General features: G+C 38.3%; 1 protein-coding gene across 8 annotated transcripts in view; it reads right to left on the reverse strand.

Moving 5' to 3' along the window:
* The window catches only part of TRPC4 (transient receptor potential cation channel, subfamily C, member 4), a 448,068-nt gene that overhangs the window by 15,986 nt on the left and 415,284 nt on the right, over positions 1-16,798 (reverse strand). For all 8 annotated transcript variants that reach the window (XM_006837666.1, XM_006837664.1, XM_006837663.1 and 5 more), the window contains one exon: positions 4,212-4,253. In XM_006837666.1, the coding sequence (XP_006837729.1) occupies positions 4,212-4,253 (42 nt within the window). The remainder of the gene's footprint in view (positions 1-4,211; positions 4,254-16,798) is intronic.

Genomic DNA, 16,798 nt, shown 5'->3' on the forward strand with positions numbered 1-16,798 from the left:
GAAACTACCAGCCGATCCGCGGGAGAAAGATGAGGCTTTCTACTCCCGTAAAGATTTACACCCTTGGAAACCCTGTACAGGGTCGCTATGGGTCGGAACCGATTCGACGGAACTTAACAACAACAACAACATACTAATAAAGACAGCTCTGAAAAGGAAATCAAGAAAACAATACTATATAAAATAGTCACCCAAATAATGAAATAATTAGGAATAAATCTGACCAGAAAAACAAAAGACTTATACAAAAACCTACAAAGCACTACTATAAAAATGACTTACAAAAATGTAAGAATATACCATGTTCACATATAGGAAGACTTACCATTATAAAAATGTCATTAATACCCAAACACAATTCATATCCATATTCCAACATCATTCTTTAAAGAGATGGGAAAAATGATCACAAACATTACATGGAGAGGAGAGAGACCTTAGATAGAGAAAGCACTGCTTAAGGTGAAGAACAAAGCTGGAGGCCTCTCACTCCCTGATCTCAAAATTTACTATACAGACACATGGGACAAAACAGCTTGGGACTGTTACTACAAAAGACACATATACCAATGGAACAGAATTGCATAACCAAAAGTACATTGAACCACATGTAGTGAACTGATCTTTGACAAAATGCCAAGACACATTAAATTGGGAAGAGATAGTCTCTTCAACTAATGGTGCTAGCAAAACTGTAAGGTTTTTTTTTTTTTTTTTTTTTTTTTTGCTGAAGAATGAAATAAGACCCATAACTCGCACCATATACAAAAAAGAACTCAACATTGATTAAAGACATAAATGTAAAACCCAGAAATATAAAGATCAAGAAAAAAATAAGGACAAAGTTAGGGGTACTAATACATGGCATACATATACTATCAAGCATTACAGAAAACTCACAAAGAGTAGAAGTTACAATAGATGACTGGGACCTCCTAAAAATTAGAAACTTAAGTGCAAAAATAATTTTGCCAAAAGAATAAAAAGGGTAATTTTTTGTAATGATATAGCCAACAATGGATATACATAAAATTTACAGACAACTACAACACCTCTACAAGTAAAAAGCCATTTTAAAAATTGGCATAGGATATGAACAGACACTTCATCAAGGAAGACATTCAGACAGTCAACAAACATATGAAGAAATGTTCACAATCATTAGCCATTAAAGAGATACAAATCAAAACAGCAATGAGACATCATCGCACACCCACATTAAGAGTGAATTTCAAGAAAACAGAAAATAACAAATGCTGGCAAGAGTCTGGAGAGACTAGGACCCTCCTAATCTGATGGTGGGATTGTAAACTTGTTCAAGCACTGTGGAAAACAGTACAGCACTTGATCAGAACGTTGGAAATACAAGTATCTTATGCCCCAGCTATCCCTCAACATGGTATATACCCACAAGAAATATTGGCCAGGACAAGAGTGGAAATATGCCCATCAATATACATCTGAGCAGTATTTACAATAACAAAAAGATGGAGACTGTTTATGTACCCATCAATAGAAGAATGGATAAACAAGCTTTGGTACATGCATATAATAGAATGCAATGCAACCTTGATGAATAATGATGAATCTTCAAAACACCTCATAACATGGATGAACCTAGAGGACATTGTGCTGAATGAAATTGGGAAATCACAAAAGGACAAATATTGTATGAGACCATTATTATAAAAGATTAAGAAAAGGTTTTTATACTAAAAGAAACATCTTGTGATGGTTACTATGGGTGAGGGGGCTAGGGAAGAGTAATTTACTGGCTAAAGGGTACACACGTTAGCTAGAGCAACAGGGAGGGAAATTTACAACAAGGAGGATGCACAAGAAGGGAAAGGGTAGGTAAAGGCATTGGGAGGTATGCATGGACGAGAAAGGATAGAGGTTAATAGTGATATATACACAACCTTGGAACAACAGTGCTCTGTGAGTAGATAAATGGATTGAGACATAGATTGAAGGGGCATGGGAAGGAACAAAAAGGTTTATGTGTTTGACTGATGTATGGATATTAATTTCCCCTGCCTACTATTATAAAATAGACTTACCTATGTGATAGAAATGAATATTGGGAATTATGAGTATAAAAAGCCTGTACCCTGCCTGTAGCCTATAATATATTGGATTTTCTAAAAGGGGAGTTAAAATTTGTCCAAAGAAATTGGCTTTTTGTTAAGCCTTTGTACAGTATGGGGCCTTAGTGAGGAAGTTTGAGTCCCACCGAAAAACCTTCTGAGTTGGGAAATTTGCATGTGAAAGGATATGCAGACCAACTCAGAACTGCAAGGAAAGCAGAAGATTTTATTAAAAGAAAGATGTGCAGAAAAAAAAAAAAGCAAAGGGACTTTTTCATTTCAAGCAAACTATTCCATATGGAGGCATCAAGGCATGAAAATTCACCCCATCAGAGAAAACCTCCTAGTATGGAAAGTTAAAGGGAAACTATAAGTAGTCTTGTATACTAATTCATGACTACATGGGTCTACTTGTGAGTGGAATTGGGGGAAATGCAGCAATGAAGACACAGGCTGATTTTGGACCTGTTCTGTTGGCACTCATTGGTCTTGATAGTGAAAAGGAAGTGCTGGCTGGTCTGAAGTTTAGGGAGTTGTGTGAGCTCTTGAACCTATTGGTACTGACTTGGCCACTGGGGGCTAGGACTGAGACTGAAAGAGCCTCCTGGTCTGAAGTACAGAGAGGTGTGTATGAATTCCCAAACTTGCAGCTGATGTCCATTTGGATGACTAAGGCTGAGCTGACCAGAACCCAACCAGATAAAGATGTTTGATACTATAAGCAAGTACAAATTGATACAATTTGATGAACTTGTGTTTTGCTCATGGATGCAGTTACTCAAAATTCCAGATAGAATGGAAGATTCTTCAGATCAATGAACATGCTTCTCTCCTCAGTGTACAATGTTGATAGGGATGGGAAATTTAGACACTGGCTATCAAAACTGGGAGGCTATAAAGGCATGAATTGGCCAGTTTACAAGTTTTCATGTGTTACTTTGTTTCAGAATGAAGGCAGTAAAGTAGAATCCCTACTGAATAGTTTCCCTCTTTTCTAGTGGGTGGTAGATGATACTGATAGGATTTTATGATTCAGTTGAGGAGGATTGTGATTGTCAAAATTATAATTGTAGAGGATGTGAAACTAAAATGGGGGAAGTAGTTAACCTTTCATTTCAGGAACAGACAATCCCAGGAACATCAAATAGCAAGAGCATGAGTTGAGCATGAGATCCCTACCTAGAAAAGTGGTGACAGAAGAAACAGTGGCCGAGGCATGGAGAGAGAGAGCTATTGCAGGCTCTAGGCCCATGAACTGAGTAAGGCTGTGAACCTATTGACAGAAGGCTGGCATACAGACCATGCCCTTGGACATGTAAATATTTATGTTTTTGTTTTGTTAAATATGTATCTATATTTGTTATTGTTAAGTACTGTAGAGTCAGCTTTGACTCATGGAGACACTGTATAGGGTTTCCGAGGAGCGGCTAGTGAGTAGACTACTGTTGTAGCACTGTAGGAACAGCACTGGACTGTGAACCTCAAGGTTGTCAGTTAAAACCCATCAGCTGCTCCTTGGAAACTCTATACAGCACCGCATTGCTGTGAGTTGGAACTGACATGACAGCATTTAACAACAACATATATATATATATTAAGGGGAAAAAGAATGCTATTACTTTGAAGGAATCAAATTAATGTTATAAAATAAACTATATATAGGTTGTTGAATGAAAACAAATTTGTTCTATAAGCTTTTACCCAAACTACAATAAAAGTAAAAACAAAACAAAAAACAAAACAAATAAAAAGCAAACTAAAAGAAGACTCCAGCCTAGGAAAACCTATGGAACAGTTCCACTCAATCAGTTGTAAATGTAAGTCAGAATCAATTTAAAAGCAAAGAGTTCAGACAAAGAGACAAGCCAGCACAAAACGGGATGGAAAGATTGAAGTTACATTTGGATGACCCCAAAAATTAAGAAACATTGGACTAAAGAAGTTGAAAGAGATAAGGACCTTCCCTTCAAGTGGGTCATGTGAGTTTAGATGTGTAGCCTCTTGAACTGTGAGAAAATATATTTCTATCCCTTACAGTCACCCATTGGTACTACTTCTATTCAGCAACACTAGGAAGACATGATAAATAACCAAATTTCAAATTATAATGTAAAGATAACTTACTTGATATTGATGATGTCTTCTCAAATTATCAGCAGCTCGTCTCTGAGAAGGAAAAGACATTTACTTATAGTTATAATGATATATTACCATTCTGGAAAAAAAAAAAATTCATTGCTATTTTAGTCAAGAATTGTTTTTCTTACTCTTTTGTACAAACTGGAAGTTTTGCTAGCCAATAGGCAATTGCTACAGAGTGCTTCATTCTGTTGCACATAGGGTCTCTATGAGTCGGTACCGACTTGATGGCATCTAACAACAACAACAACAACAACGGAGTGCTGTGAATAAATCCAAAGAATAACTGTCTGAAAGCCTGAAAAAAGTGGCAGTAGGTGTGTATTAAGGAACTCTGGTAGCATAGTGGTTACGAATTGGCCTGTGAACCACAAGGTCAGCAGTTTGAAACTACCAGCTGTTCCACAGGAGAAAGATGTGGCTTTCTGCTCCCATAAAGAATTACCTTGGAAACCCTGTACAGGGTCACTATGAGTCGGAACCAACTCCACAGCACATAACAACAACAACAAGGTGTGTATTAAATAGAGCAACCTGTCTAGAGTGAGTTTAGAATCCATGTTGAATCTTAAAGCTACCTTTTCAAATCTTGATTAGAAACCTTTGTGCTGACCTAATCATATACCTTAAAGAAAAATAATGATTTATTTCCCTGTTGTCTGGCAGCTGCAGGATTCAATATCTAAAGGGTTTAATTCACAACATTGTTTAAAATCTTTTTTGGTAGTGGCCCCTAGGGAAAGACATGCTTGAGAAAGTAGTTTTAAAAACAGGTTTTCAGTAAAATCTGTTCTGCCATTGTCTTCTGATGATCCTGTAATTAACTGAAAAGCACAAACACTTGCAATTATATACCTTTAACCAATCAAGTAATCCCACTTATATGTTGTTGTTGTTGTTGGTGTGCTACTGAGATGACTCTGATGCACAGGGAACCTGTACAGAGTATAGCAGGCTATAAAGCTTTACAGTAACAGAAAGTCTCATCTTTCTCCCAAAAAGCAACTGGTAGATTCAAACAACTGACCTTGTCAATAGCAGTCCAGCTCATAATCCACTACACTACCAGGGCTGTTTACTTATGTGTTATCCACCCAAAACCCAAATCTTGTATAGTATTTTCTAGGTTGAAACTCTTTGGTGTTGTTGCTAAGTGTCGTAAAGTCAGCTCAGAATCACAGCGACCCTGGTTAGGGTTCCAAGGACTAATTGGTAGGTTTGAACCACAGTCCAAGTAGTTTTCAGTCCAGTGTTTATCTTACAGTGTCACACAAGGATAGCTGAAGGTCTCATCTATCTCCTCTAGAGTAGGTGGTGGGTGTGAACTGCTGACAAAACCACAAGGACTTCCTTTTGTTGTTTTCTTGCTGTGAAGGGCCATGGAGTCAATTCTAACTCAGGTACCTTCTATACAGTTTACTGGCTATCTCACACAGTAAGTTTGAATTGCTAACCTTGAGGTTCCCTGTTGTTGTTGTTGAGTGCGGTTGAGTAGGTTCTGACCCATAGCAACACTATATAGGGTTTCCAAAAAGCAGTTGGTGAGGCTCAACCACCAACCTTGTGGTTCAAACCGATTTTGCAGTCCAGCCCATTAACCCACTGCACCACAGCAGGACTCCCTCTAGTTTCAAAAAGAATAACTACAAAGAACTGCCAGAACTTGCTCGCCAATAAAGTAAATTCCTCTTAACTTGCTAGAAAAAGAGTTGTCAAATCATCATCGACTAATTTAAATCTCAAAAGGCCAAATGGTGGGGAGGCAGGACTTAATGGCAGATAGGGTACAGGTGCAGTGAAGTTCGCCTTCAGCAATACCACAGAATACCAGAAAAGTGGGTTGAGGGTAAAGTTCCAAAACTCTGAATGACATAGATAGGAATATTTTAAAAGTTTGAAGGCCTATAGCTAGTGGAACTGGTAGCAGAAGTAACAAATTGCCAACATTTGAATTTGTGGGTCTCAGTGGCCCAGAACCAACAAGTTGGGTGAGACCAAATGACAAGATCAAGAGGGGGAACAGACCCACCATAAAATAACATCAAAGGAACTTTGGTGCAAAGGTGGACAGCACACTTGGTTGGTTTTGCTTTGTTCCGATATTCTTTTCTTTTCTTTTTTGGTATCTGTTCATTGGCCACCCACAGTTTGTGCACCTCCATTCTGGTGACTAGACAGGGTGCCTGAGAGAGTGGACACCTCCGAGCCCCAACCACTGGTGGATTCTTCTGCCACACATGCACATAGATATTCTCAATCCCCCTTTTACCTTTGGGGGACTCTTTTTCTACCTATATTAATCAAGAAGAGACAGAAACTGCTGCCATATAGTCAAGCTACACTCACACTCTGTAAAACACCAAAATTCAGGCAAGAACCAATACCAATTGCCATACACCAGGGAGGCAGAAAACACCTGTGAAAATTATTCTTTGTTAAGCAATAAAAAGATTGAAATCAAGCACACACCTACCTAGAGGTAAACAGAAAGCATAAAAAATGCCAAAATGCACAATCAATTAAGTATTAAGGCTACAGATAAGCACTAAACATGTCCAAGAAACAAAAGCAGATGACCATATCAGTACATATCCAGAAAAAAGATAAAATTTTTGAAACAAATGACCTATAGGTAGATCTGGACTACATTCTGGAAAGAGGGAAGGCCTTGGAAATGCTTGAGAAGGAATTCAGAAAAATGATTATAAAATGTTTCAAAACACACAATGGAGTTGAGAAAAATAAGGAAGAAGTCAGGAAAGTGCTACAAGAACAATCAAATAAGATAGATACAGCATTGGAAACAATTCAAAACCTACAGAAATAGGGCCAAACGATCAATAATAGAATATCAGAAATAGACAATACACTGAAAGGGCAAAAGAGTAGAACAGAAGAGATGGAAGGCAGAATAAGTGACTGGAAGACAAATCTCTCAATACCCCAAAGATAAAAGAGCAAACAGAAAAAAGGAAAACAAAATCTGAAGCAGTTCTAAGATGCATGTTGGACAACATGGAAAGGAGCACTTAAGAATTATCAGCATTCCATAACAGGAATAATCACACAAGTCTGCAGAGGAAATAGTTAAAGAACCACCAGAAGAAAATCTCCATAACATTATGAAAAGTGAAAGGATAAACATTCAAGAAGCTCAATGAATCTCAGGAAGGACAGACCCCAAAAGAAAATCACTGAGACATATCATAATCAACCTCTCCAAAATCACAGATAAGGAGACAATCCTGAAAGCAGCTAGGGAAAACAGAAGTGTTACATACAAAGGCAACCAAGTCAGATTAAGCTCAGATCTCTCAGCAGAAACCATGCAAGAAAGAAGGCAATGGGGAGACATATATAAAAACCTGAAAGAAAAAAACTTCCAACCAAGAATCCTTTATCCAGCAAAGCTATCAATCAAATACGATGGTGTAATCAAAACATTCCAGGATAAACAGAAGCTAAGAGATTTTGCCAAAGCCAATTCTGCGCTACAAAACATTGTAAAGGGACTTCCGTGGACCGAGAAACAACAAGAACAGAAAATAACCAAAGAATGACATACATGGTAGAACCTCCTAAACTAAATCGACAGAAGGAAGAGTTGAAAACAGAACAAAACTATAAGAACAAATTCAGAGAATCTGGGAGGTCAGTCTATGATAAAAACAATTGCAATGTGAAACAAGGTAAACACATAGGAACAGAGATCCAGGTAGTGAGAAGGTTAGGTAGATTACAGGATAAAACAGAATGCACAAAATGGAGGGAAAAGTTAATGGAATATAATCTCAAAGAAAATTAATACCACAACATACCAAGAAAATAAAAATGCAAGAAGAATATGGAAAATTAAATCTATGAGGAAACTTACAAGAAAGAACACCAAAAGCATGATCTCAGCAAAGGAAGACACACAGAACAAAGAAAGCAGCAACACCACAAAAAAACAAACATAATGGTAGCAATTAATCCATAGCTATCAAAAATTACACTGAATGTAAATGGATTAAAGGCACCAGCTAAGAGATGGAGGGTGGCAGAATGGATGAGAAAATAAGGTGCTTCAATGTGCTATCTGCAAGAGACACATATTACACAGAGATAAAAGCAGATTAAAAGTCAAAGGATGGAAAAATATATATACCAAGCTAATTGTAATAAAAACCGAACAGGAGTGGTAGTACTAATCTCTGATAAAATAAAATTTAAGGCAAAAACCAGTATAATAGATAAAGATGGACATTATGTCATGATTAAAGGGACAATTGAAGATGACATAATCATTATAAATATATATGCTTCCAATGAGAGAGATCCAAAATATATAAATCAAATTCTAATAGATTGAAGAAAGAAATAGATGAATTTACAATTACCATGGGTTATTTTAATAAACCATTATCAAAAAAGGATAGAACAACTAGAAAGAAACTTGACAAAGACACAGAGGAACTAAACAACACAATCAGCCAATTGGATCTCATGGATGTGTACAGAGCATTCAACCCAACAACAGCAAAATACACATTATTTTCCAGGGCATATGGAACATTCTCAATTTTAGACCATGTCTTGGCCACAAAACAAACCTCCATAAAATTTCATATATAAAAATACTACAAAGAATAATCAGAGTACAATGCTATCAAATTAGAAAACAACAATAGAAAGACCAAGGAAATAAAGTCAAATACATGGAAACTGAATAACACCCTGCTGAAAAGTGAGCGAGTAGTAAAAGAAATTAAACATGAATTCACGAAATTCCTAGAAACAAATGAGAGCAAAACACAATATACCAAAATCTTTGGAACACAGCAAAAGTGGTGCTGGGAGAACAATTTATTGCAATAAATGCACGCATTCAAAAAGAAGAAAGAACCAAAATTAACACATTAACACAGGATCTGCAAAAATTAGAAACAGAGGAAATCTACAGGCACCAAAAGAAGAGAAATAATAAATTCAGAGCAGAAATAAATGAGATAAAAAACAGAAAACTATAGAAAGAATCAAAAGGACAAGAAGCTGGTTTTTAGAAAGGATTAACAAAATTGAAAGACTATTTGCAAAGCTAACAAAAGAAAAGAGGGCGAAGACACAAATAACATGCATGGGCTCTGTCACAACAGAACCAAAGGAAACCAAAAGGATACTAACAGAATACTATGAAAAGCTGTACTCCAACAAATTTGAAAACTTAGAAGAGATGGATACATTTCTAGAAAAACATGACCTACATAAACTTATACAGAGTGAAGTAGAAAATCTGAACAAACCCATAAAAAAGAAGAAATTGATCAGCTCATTAAAAACTCCCAACCAAAAGAAGTCCATGCCCAGATGGCTTCATTTGTGAATTCTACCAAACATTAAGGGAAGAGCTGTCACCAATTCTACTCAAATTAATCCAGAATATAAAGGAGGGTGGAAAACTTCTTAAACCACTTTATGAACCAAGCATAACCCTCATACCAAAACCCGGGAAGGAGGTCACTAAGAAAGAAAAGTATAGACCAATATCCCTCATGAACAGAGATGCAAAAATTCTCAACAAAATCCTAACCAACAGAATCCAGCAGCACATCAAAAATATAATACATCATGATCAAGAGGGATTCATATCAGGAATGCAAGGATGGTTCAACATTAGAATAACAATCAACATAATCCCCTATATAAATAAGACAAATGAAAAGAACCACATGATCATATCTATTGATGCAGAAAAGGCATTTAAAGAAATCCAATATCCCTTCCGGATAAAAACACTCAACAAAGTAGGAATTGAAGGGAAATGCCTCAACACAATTAAGAGCATATATACAAAACCAACAGCCTACATTACTCTCAATGGAGAGAACCTGAAAGTCATCCCTTTCTGAACAGGAACCAGACAAGGATGCCCTTTGTCACCTCTCCTATTCAATATTGTGCTGGAAGTCTTAGCAAGAGCTGTGTGGCAAAACAGGGGAATTAAAGGCATCCAAATTTGCATAGAGGAAGTAAAACTATCTCTATCTGCAGACTATATGATCCTATACATAGAAAACACAGTAAAAAAGCTACTAGAACTCATTGGATGATTCTGCAAAGTGGCAGGATATAAGGTCAACATACATAAATCAGTTGTATTCCTCTAAACACAAAAAAACGACAGCACTGAAAAGGACATTAGGAAAGCAATACCATTTACAATAGCCGCCATAAGGATACAATATCCATGAATAAATGTAACTTGAGAAACAAAGGACCTATACAAAGAAAACTACAAAACACTACTACAAGAAACCAAAAGAGACTTACAAAAATGGAAGAATGTACCATGCTTCTGGATAGGAAGACTTAATACTGTGAAAATGTCAATACTGCCCAAAATAATTTACACATATAATGCAATCCCAATCCAGGTGTCCATGCAAGTAAAGTTTTAATAAAATTAATACAGAAAAGCTACAAGCACACATCGACAGAGAACTTCCAGAGGTTCAAGCCCGATTCAAAAGAGGCCCTGGATCGAGGGATATCATTGATGATGTCTGATGAATCTGGACTGAAAGCAGAGGATAACAGAAAGAGGTTTCCCTGTGCTTTATTGACTATACAAAGGCTTTCAATTTTGTGGATCATGACAAGCTATGGACAACATTGCGAAGTATGAATATTCTGGAATACTTAATTGTGCTCATGAGGAATCTATACATGGACCAAGAGGCAAATATTTGAACAGAACATGGGAACACTGAATTGTTTAAAATTAAGAAAGGTGTGTGACAGGGTTGTATTCTTTCACCATATTTAGTCAACCTGTATGATGACCAAATCATTCAAGAAGCTAAGTTATATGAAGAAAAACATTGCATCAGGATTGGAGCAAGAGTCATTAACAACCTGTGATATGCAGATGAGACAACCTTGCTTGCTGAAAGTGAAGAAGACTTAAAATATTTACTGATGAAGACTAAAGAGCATGACCTTCAGTATGGATTACATCTCAATGTAAAGAAAACAAAAATCCTCACCACTGGACCAATAAACAACATTCTTATCAATGGAGGAAAAATTAAAGTTGTCAAAGACTTCATTCTTCTTGGATCAACTATCAACATTCATGGAAGCAGCAGTCAGGAACTCAAACGACGTATTGCATTAGGCAAATCGGCTGCACACGAACTTTTTAAAGTGTTGAAGAGCAAAGATGTCAGCTTGAAGACTAAGGTGTGCCTGACCCAAGCCATGGTATTTTTAATTACCTCATATGCATGTGAAAGCTGGACAGTGAATAAGAAAGACTGTAGAAGAATTGATGCTTTTTAGTTATGGTATTGAAGGAGAATATTGAAAGTGCCATGGCCTGCCAAAAGAACCAACAGATCTGTGTTGGAAGAAATGCAGCCAGAGTGCTCCTTAGAGGCCAGGATGGCAAAACTTTGTTTCTCATACTTCAGACATATTGTCAGGAGGGACCAGTCACTGGAGAAGGATATCATGTTTGGTAAGGTGAAGGGCACAGAAAAAGAGGAAGACCCCCAGCGAAATGGACTGACAAAGTGGTAGCATGAATGGGCTCAAATGTGGCAACAATAGTGAGGTTGGCCCAGGATCGGGCAGTGTTTCATTCTGCTGTGCATAATGTCGCTATGAGTTGGTACCAACTTGATGGCACCTAACAACAACAACAATCCAAATTCCAACGGCATTCTCTAAAGAGATGGAAAAAAACAATTACAAATTTTATATGAAAAAAAAAAGAGACTGGATAAGCAAAGCACTGCTTAAGAAGAAGAATAAGGTTGGAAACCTCTCACTCCCTGAAAACAAAATTTATTACACGACTACAATGGTCATAATAGCTTGGCACTGGTACAATGAAAGATACATTGATCAATGGAACAGAATTGAGAATCCAGAAATTAACCTATCTACATACAGCCAACTGATTTTTGACAAAGTACCTAAATATATCACATGGGGAGGGGATAGTCTCTTCAACAGATGGTACTGGCAGAATTGGAAAGTGATATACAAGATTGAAAGAAGACCTTTACCTCATTCCTTATATGAAAACCAACTCAGTATATATTAAAGACCTAAATGTGAATCCCAAAATTATGAAGGCCATCAATGAAAAAATACCGACAAATGTGTGGGCACTTATTGAGGGAATACACAGACTACACAAACAAAAGTAGACAAAATAGATGATTGGAACATACTCAAAATTGAAAATGTATGTGCATCAAAAGACTTCACCAGAAGAGTAAAAAGGGAGACCACAGAATGGGAAAAAAATATTTTGCAATGACACATCAGATAAGGGACTCATTTGTATAATATATAGGAAACTACAATACATTTAGAAGAAAAACACAAATAACCCAATATAAAAATGGGCACAGGACATGAACAGACACTTCACCAAAGAGGAGATCTGGGCAGCCAACAAGCATATGAAGAAATGTTTACGATCACTAGCCATTAGAAAGACGCATATCAAACCAACAATGAGATATCATCTCACACCAGCAATTACAGCAAAAATCAAGAAGGTAGAGGACAATAAATGCTGGTGAGGATGTGAAGTGCCTGGGATGCTCCTGCATTGCATAATGGGATAGCATAATGGTCCAGCCTCTCTGGAAACAATATGGTACTCCCTTAAAAGGTTGGAAATAGAAATACCTTATGATCCAGCAATTCCTCTACTTGGTATTTACCCACAAGAAATACCAGCCATAACACGAGTAGATACATGCACACCAATGTTCATAGCAGCACTGTTTACAATAGCAAAAAGATGGAGACAGCCTATGTGTCCATCAACTGAAGAATGGATAAACAAAATGTGGTGCATACACACCATGGACTATTATGCTACCTTGAAGAATAACAAGGAAGCTGCAAGCCACCACATAACATGGATGAACCTTGAGGACATTATGCTGAGTGAAATTAGTCAGTCACAAAAAGAGAAATACTGCACAGGATCACTACTGTAAAAGACTAAGAAAAAGAACCCATACTAAATGGGAGGAAGGAAGTCTTTGTTGGTTACTGGGATGTGGAGGGTGTGATGTTGGGCGTAGGGGAAGGTAGAGCACAGGGTAGGTAATAGACACAGGATAGTTTGGGTGCTAGGGAGGGGGCAATACACAAGAAGGGAGAGGGGAATGGAACAACAAGGCAGATGAGAAAACAATTTGGCATGTTTGCGTGGGCTTAGTGGGACAGAGGTAAATAATGATGTATGCACAACCTTGAAACAAAAGGGCTGTGGGATACAGGGATTAAGACATGGTTGGAATGGGCAAAAGGGCGGAAATAATATTAAGATGCTTGGCTGTCTTTTGAATTCCCTTGCATACCATTATAATGTAGACACTTGAGTGGGAGAGAAAGGAATAGCCAGAAATATCACCATGGAAAGCTTGTAAGTCCATCTTCTATCTATAACTGATTGAAATACCCAAAATGGGGCTACAAAGTGTCCAGTGAAGGAGGCTTCCTGTGGAGCCTCTGCATTACATAAGACCATAGGTGGAATTCTGAATAGCATCCAGAATCTTCTGAGGTGGGAAATGTCCACTTGAAAGGACAAGCAGACCAGCCTGGAGTTGCTGGAAGAAAAGAAGATACTTCTTGAAAGAAAGACTGACAGGAAAAATACAAAACAATAATGGCTGTCCAGCTGATTACTACAAGAACTAGCAAGTTGCTCACTGAGGAGACATCAAGGCAAGTGATGGTGTCCCCTCAGGGCAAACCCCTTCCAAGACTAAGTCTCAATGGGAATACAGTAACAGACATGCACTCTGATAGGTGACCACGTTCTTCATTGATAAGGGGAAGCTAGGGAAAAACAGCAATGAAACTGCAATCTAAGCCATACAATGTTCAATAAACTCCTGTGAACCTGGTGGAGACCTGGTTGGCCAGCAGTGTGGCAAGACCTGGGTACCCTTGGGACCAGAGTCAATGACATACCCACAGAGGACTAAAGTATAGTGTGCCGGCTAATAAGAAGACATATGCATAATAACACTCACACTTGTAGATAATACCCACTTGACCTGGATTCAGTGACTGGATGATCAGAGCTCAACTAAAAAAGGGAAAAAAGAGTAATCTGAAACAATTTGATGAACTTGACCTACACCTATGGATGCAGGACCTCAAAAGAGGGAACAAATCTTTACAGAGAGGATAATTCCCATCCCATACACAGAGAAGACAGGGATGGGCAATTTGGACTTTAGCTACCCAAAATGGGGGGAGGGGAGGAGCTACAAAGGCAAGAAGTGACTGGCTTACAAGCTTTCAAGAGGGAGCCTAGATCCAGAGGAAGCAGAGGAAGGTAGAATCTCCACTGAGTAGTATCCAATCTATCTGGGTGGGACTGATGAAAAGTGATGGGGCTAGGTCTCTTGTGGTTCAATAGTGAATAATTGTTTTTAGGAGTGACTGGGAAGTTTGGAAATGTAAAGGTAGATGTTTTGTAGCAAGACGAGGTGAGTTACTGACTTTGCAGTCCAGGAGCAGAAGTCCCTGGGACCATCAAGGGAGAAAAGCGGAGTGTGGGACCCTACCCAGAGAACAGTTGACACCAGAGATGGGGGCAGAGATGATGACGTGGAGAGATGGAGCTGCTGGAGATTGTAGACCCAGAGAGGGAGCAGGACTGTGTGCTGCCGAACTGGAGAGGGATGGGTGTGGGGGGGAGGGCAGGCTTGCAGGGAACACCCTTTGGTTGGTTGATGATGCATGGAGGGGATTGTAACCATGGCAATGAAATGATATACCATAGGATGTAAAGCTAATGTTCTCCCATGTACATAATTTACAATAAAACCTTTTAAAAAAAGGTCAAAATTGTTGCATGTGGTTGGAAGCACAAATTAATAGCAACTACACTACAAATAAACTATTATCAGTTGACCTCAGTAAAAGGTCTCATATGGGGTTCAATCAATCCTGTTAATATTACCCAGTGGTTGATCTTCTATTTTTCTCTCTTCTCTTTATGACCTCTTTAAAGTATTCTATATTTTCCCTATTCTCTTACCTCTTTAAAGTGTTCAAGAGCAAAGATATCAATTTGAGGATTACCATGAGCCTGATCCAAGTCATGGTATTTTCAGTAGCCTCATATGCATGTGAAAGTTTGTCAATAAATAAGGAAGACCTTGGAAGAATTGATGCACTTGAGTTATGGTGAATGTAGAATAACATCTCAGAATAAACTTCATATTCAAATTTCAGTGAGTTTTACTTATTTTTAATATAAAATTAAAAATTGTAGAAGATATACAAGAACAAACAACATGCTTGCCCAGGAAACATCAAGGCAAGTGGTAGGGTCCCCTCAGTGCAAACCCCTCCCAAGACTAAGACTCAATGGGAATACATGCTGTGATTGGTGACCACGCTTGACACAGATAAGGGGAAGTGAGGGAAAAACAGCAATGAAGTGGTGAGCTAAGCCCTACAACGTTCAATAGACTTCTGTGAACCTGGGTGAAGACCCGGTTAGCCAGCAGTGTGGCAAGACCTGGGGACTCTTGGGCCCAGAGTCAGTGACATAGCCACAGAGGACTAGAGTGGAGAGTGAAGTGTCCAGCTGATAAGAAGAGAGGGCATATGCATAAGAACATCCACACTTGCAGATAATACCCACTTATTCTGGCTTCAGTGACTAGATGATCAGAACTCAACCAGAAGTAAAAAACAAAAACAAAAACGTATTCTCATACAATTTGATGAACTTGACCTACACCTATGGAAGCAGTAGCTCAAAAGAGGGAACAAGTCCTTACAGCAAGAATCATTCCCACCCCCTCCACACACAGAGTAGACAGGGATAGGTAACTTGAACATTGGCTATCCAAAATGGGGGGCAGGGGGCTACAAAGGCAAGAAGTGACTGGCTTACAAGCTTTCAAGAGGGAACCTAGATCCAGAGGGCCTGGAGGAAGGTAGAATCTCCAGTGAGTAGTATTCACTCTGACTAGGCGGGGCTGATGCAATGAAATGCAGAAGGGTCTCTTGTGATACAATAGTGAATAATTGTCATCAGAACTGATTGTGAGGGTTGGAAATGTAAAGGTAGACGTTTTATAACAAGGAGGGGAGTGATTAACTTTTCAGTCTAGGAGCGGAGGTCCCTATGACAATCAAGGGAGAAGAGCAGAGAGCGGGACCCTACCCAGAGAAGCAGTGATGCCTGAAATGGAGCCAGAGATGATGATGCGGAGCGATGGAGCAGCTGGAGACTTTAGATCCAGAGAGGGAGAGCGACTGTGTGCTGAAGACCTGGGGGGTACGGGGGAAGGATTGCATGGAGGGTATTGTAACCATGGCAATGAGACAATATAAGATAGAATAAATGTAAAACTAATGTTCTCCCATATAAACTATCACATAATTCACAATAAAACATTTAAGAAAAAAAAATTGTAGAAGATAAAAAGTGGGCAGTATAACAATATAAAAATCTTCATGCATATTAACATAACAAAATTAAGATTTCAGACATGATATATAGCCCTAGTAGCATAACGGATTGCAAGCCG

The sequence above is a fragment of the Chrysochloris asiatica genome, unplaced genomic scaffold (assembly GCF_000296735.1).
Source record: "Chrysochloris asiatica unplaced genomic scaffold, ChrAsi1.0 scaffold00022, whole genome shotgun sequence".
Lineage (NCBI taxonomy): Eukaryota > Metazoa > Chordata > Mammalia > Afrosoricida > Chrysochloridae > Chrysochloris > Chrysochloris asiatica.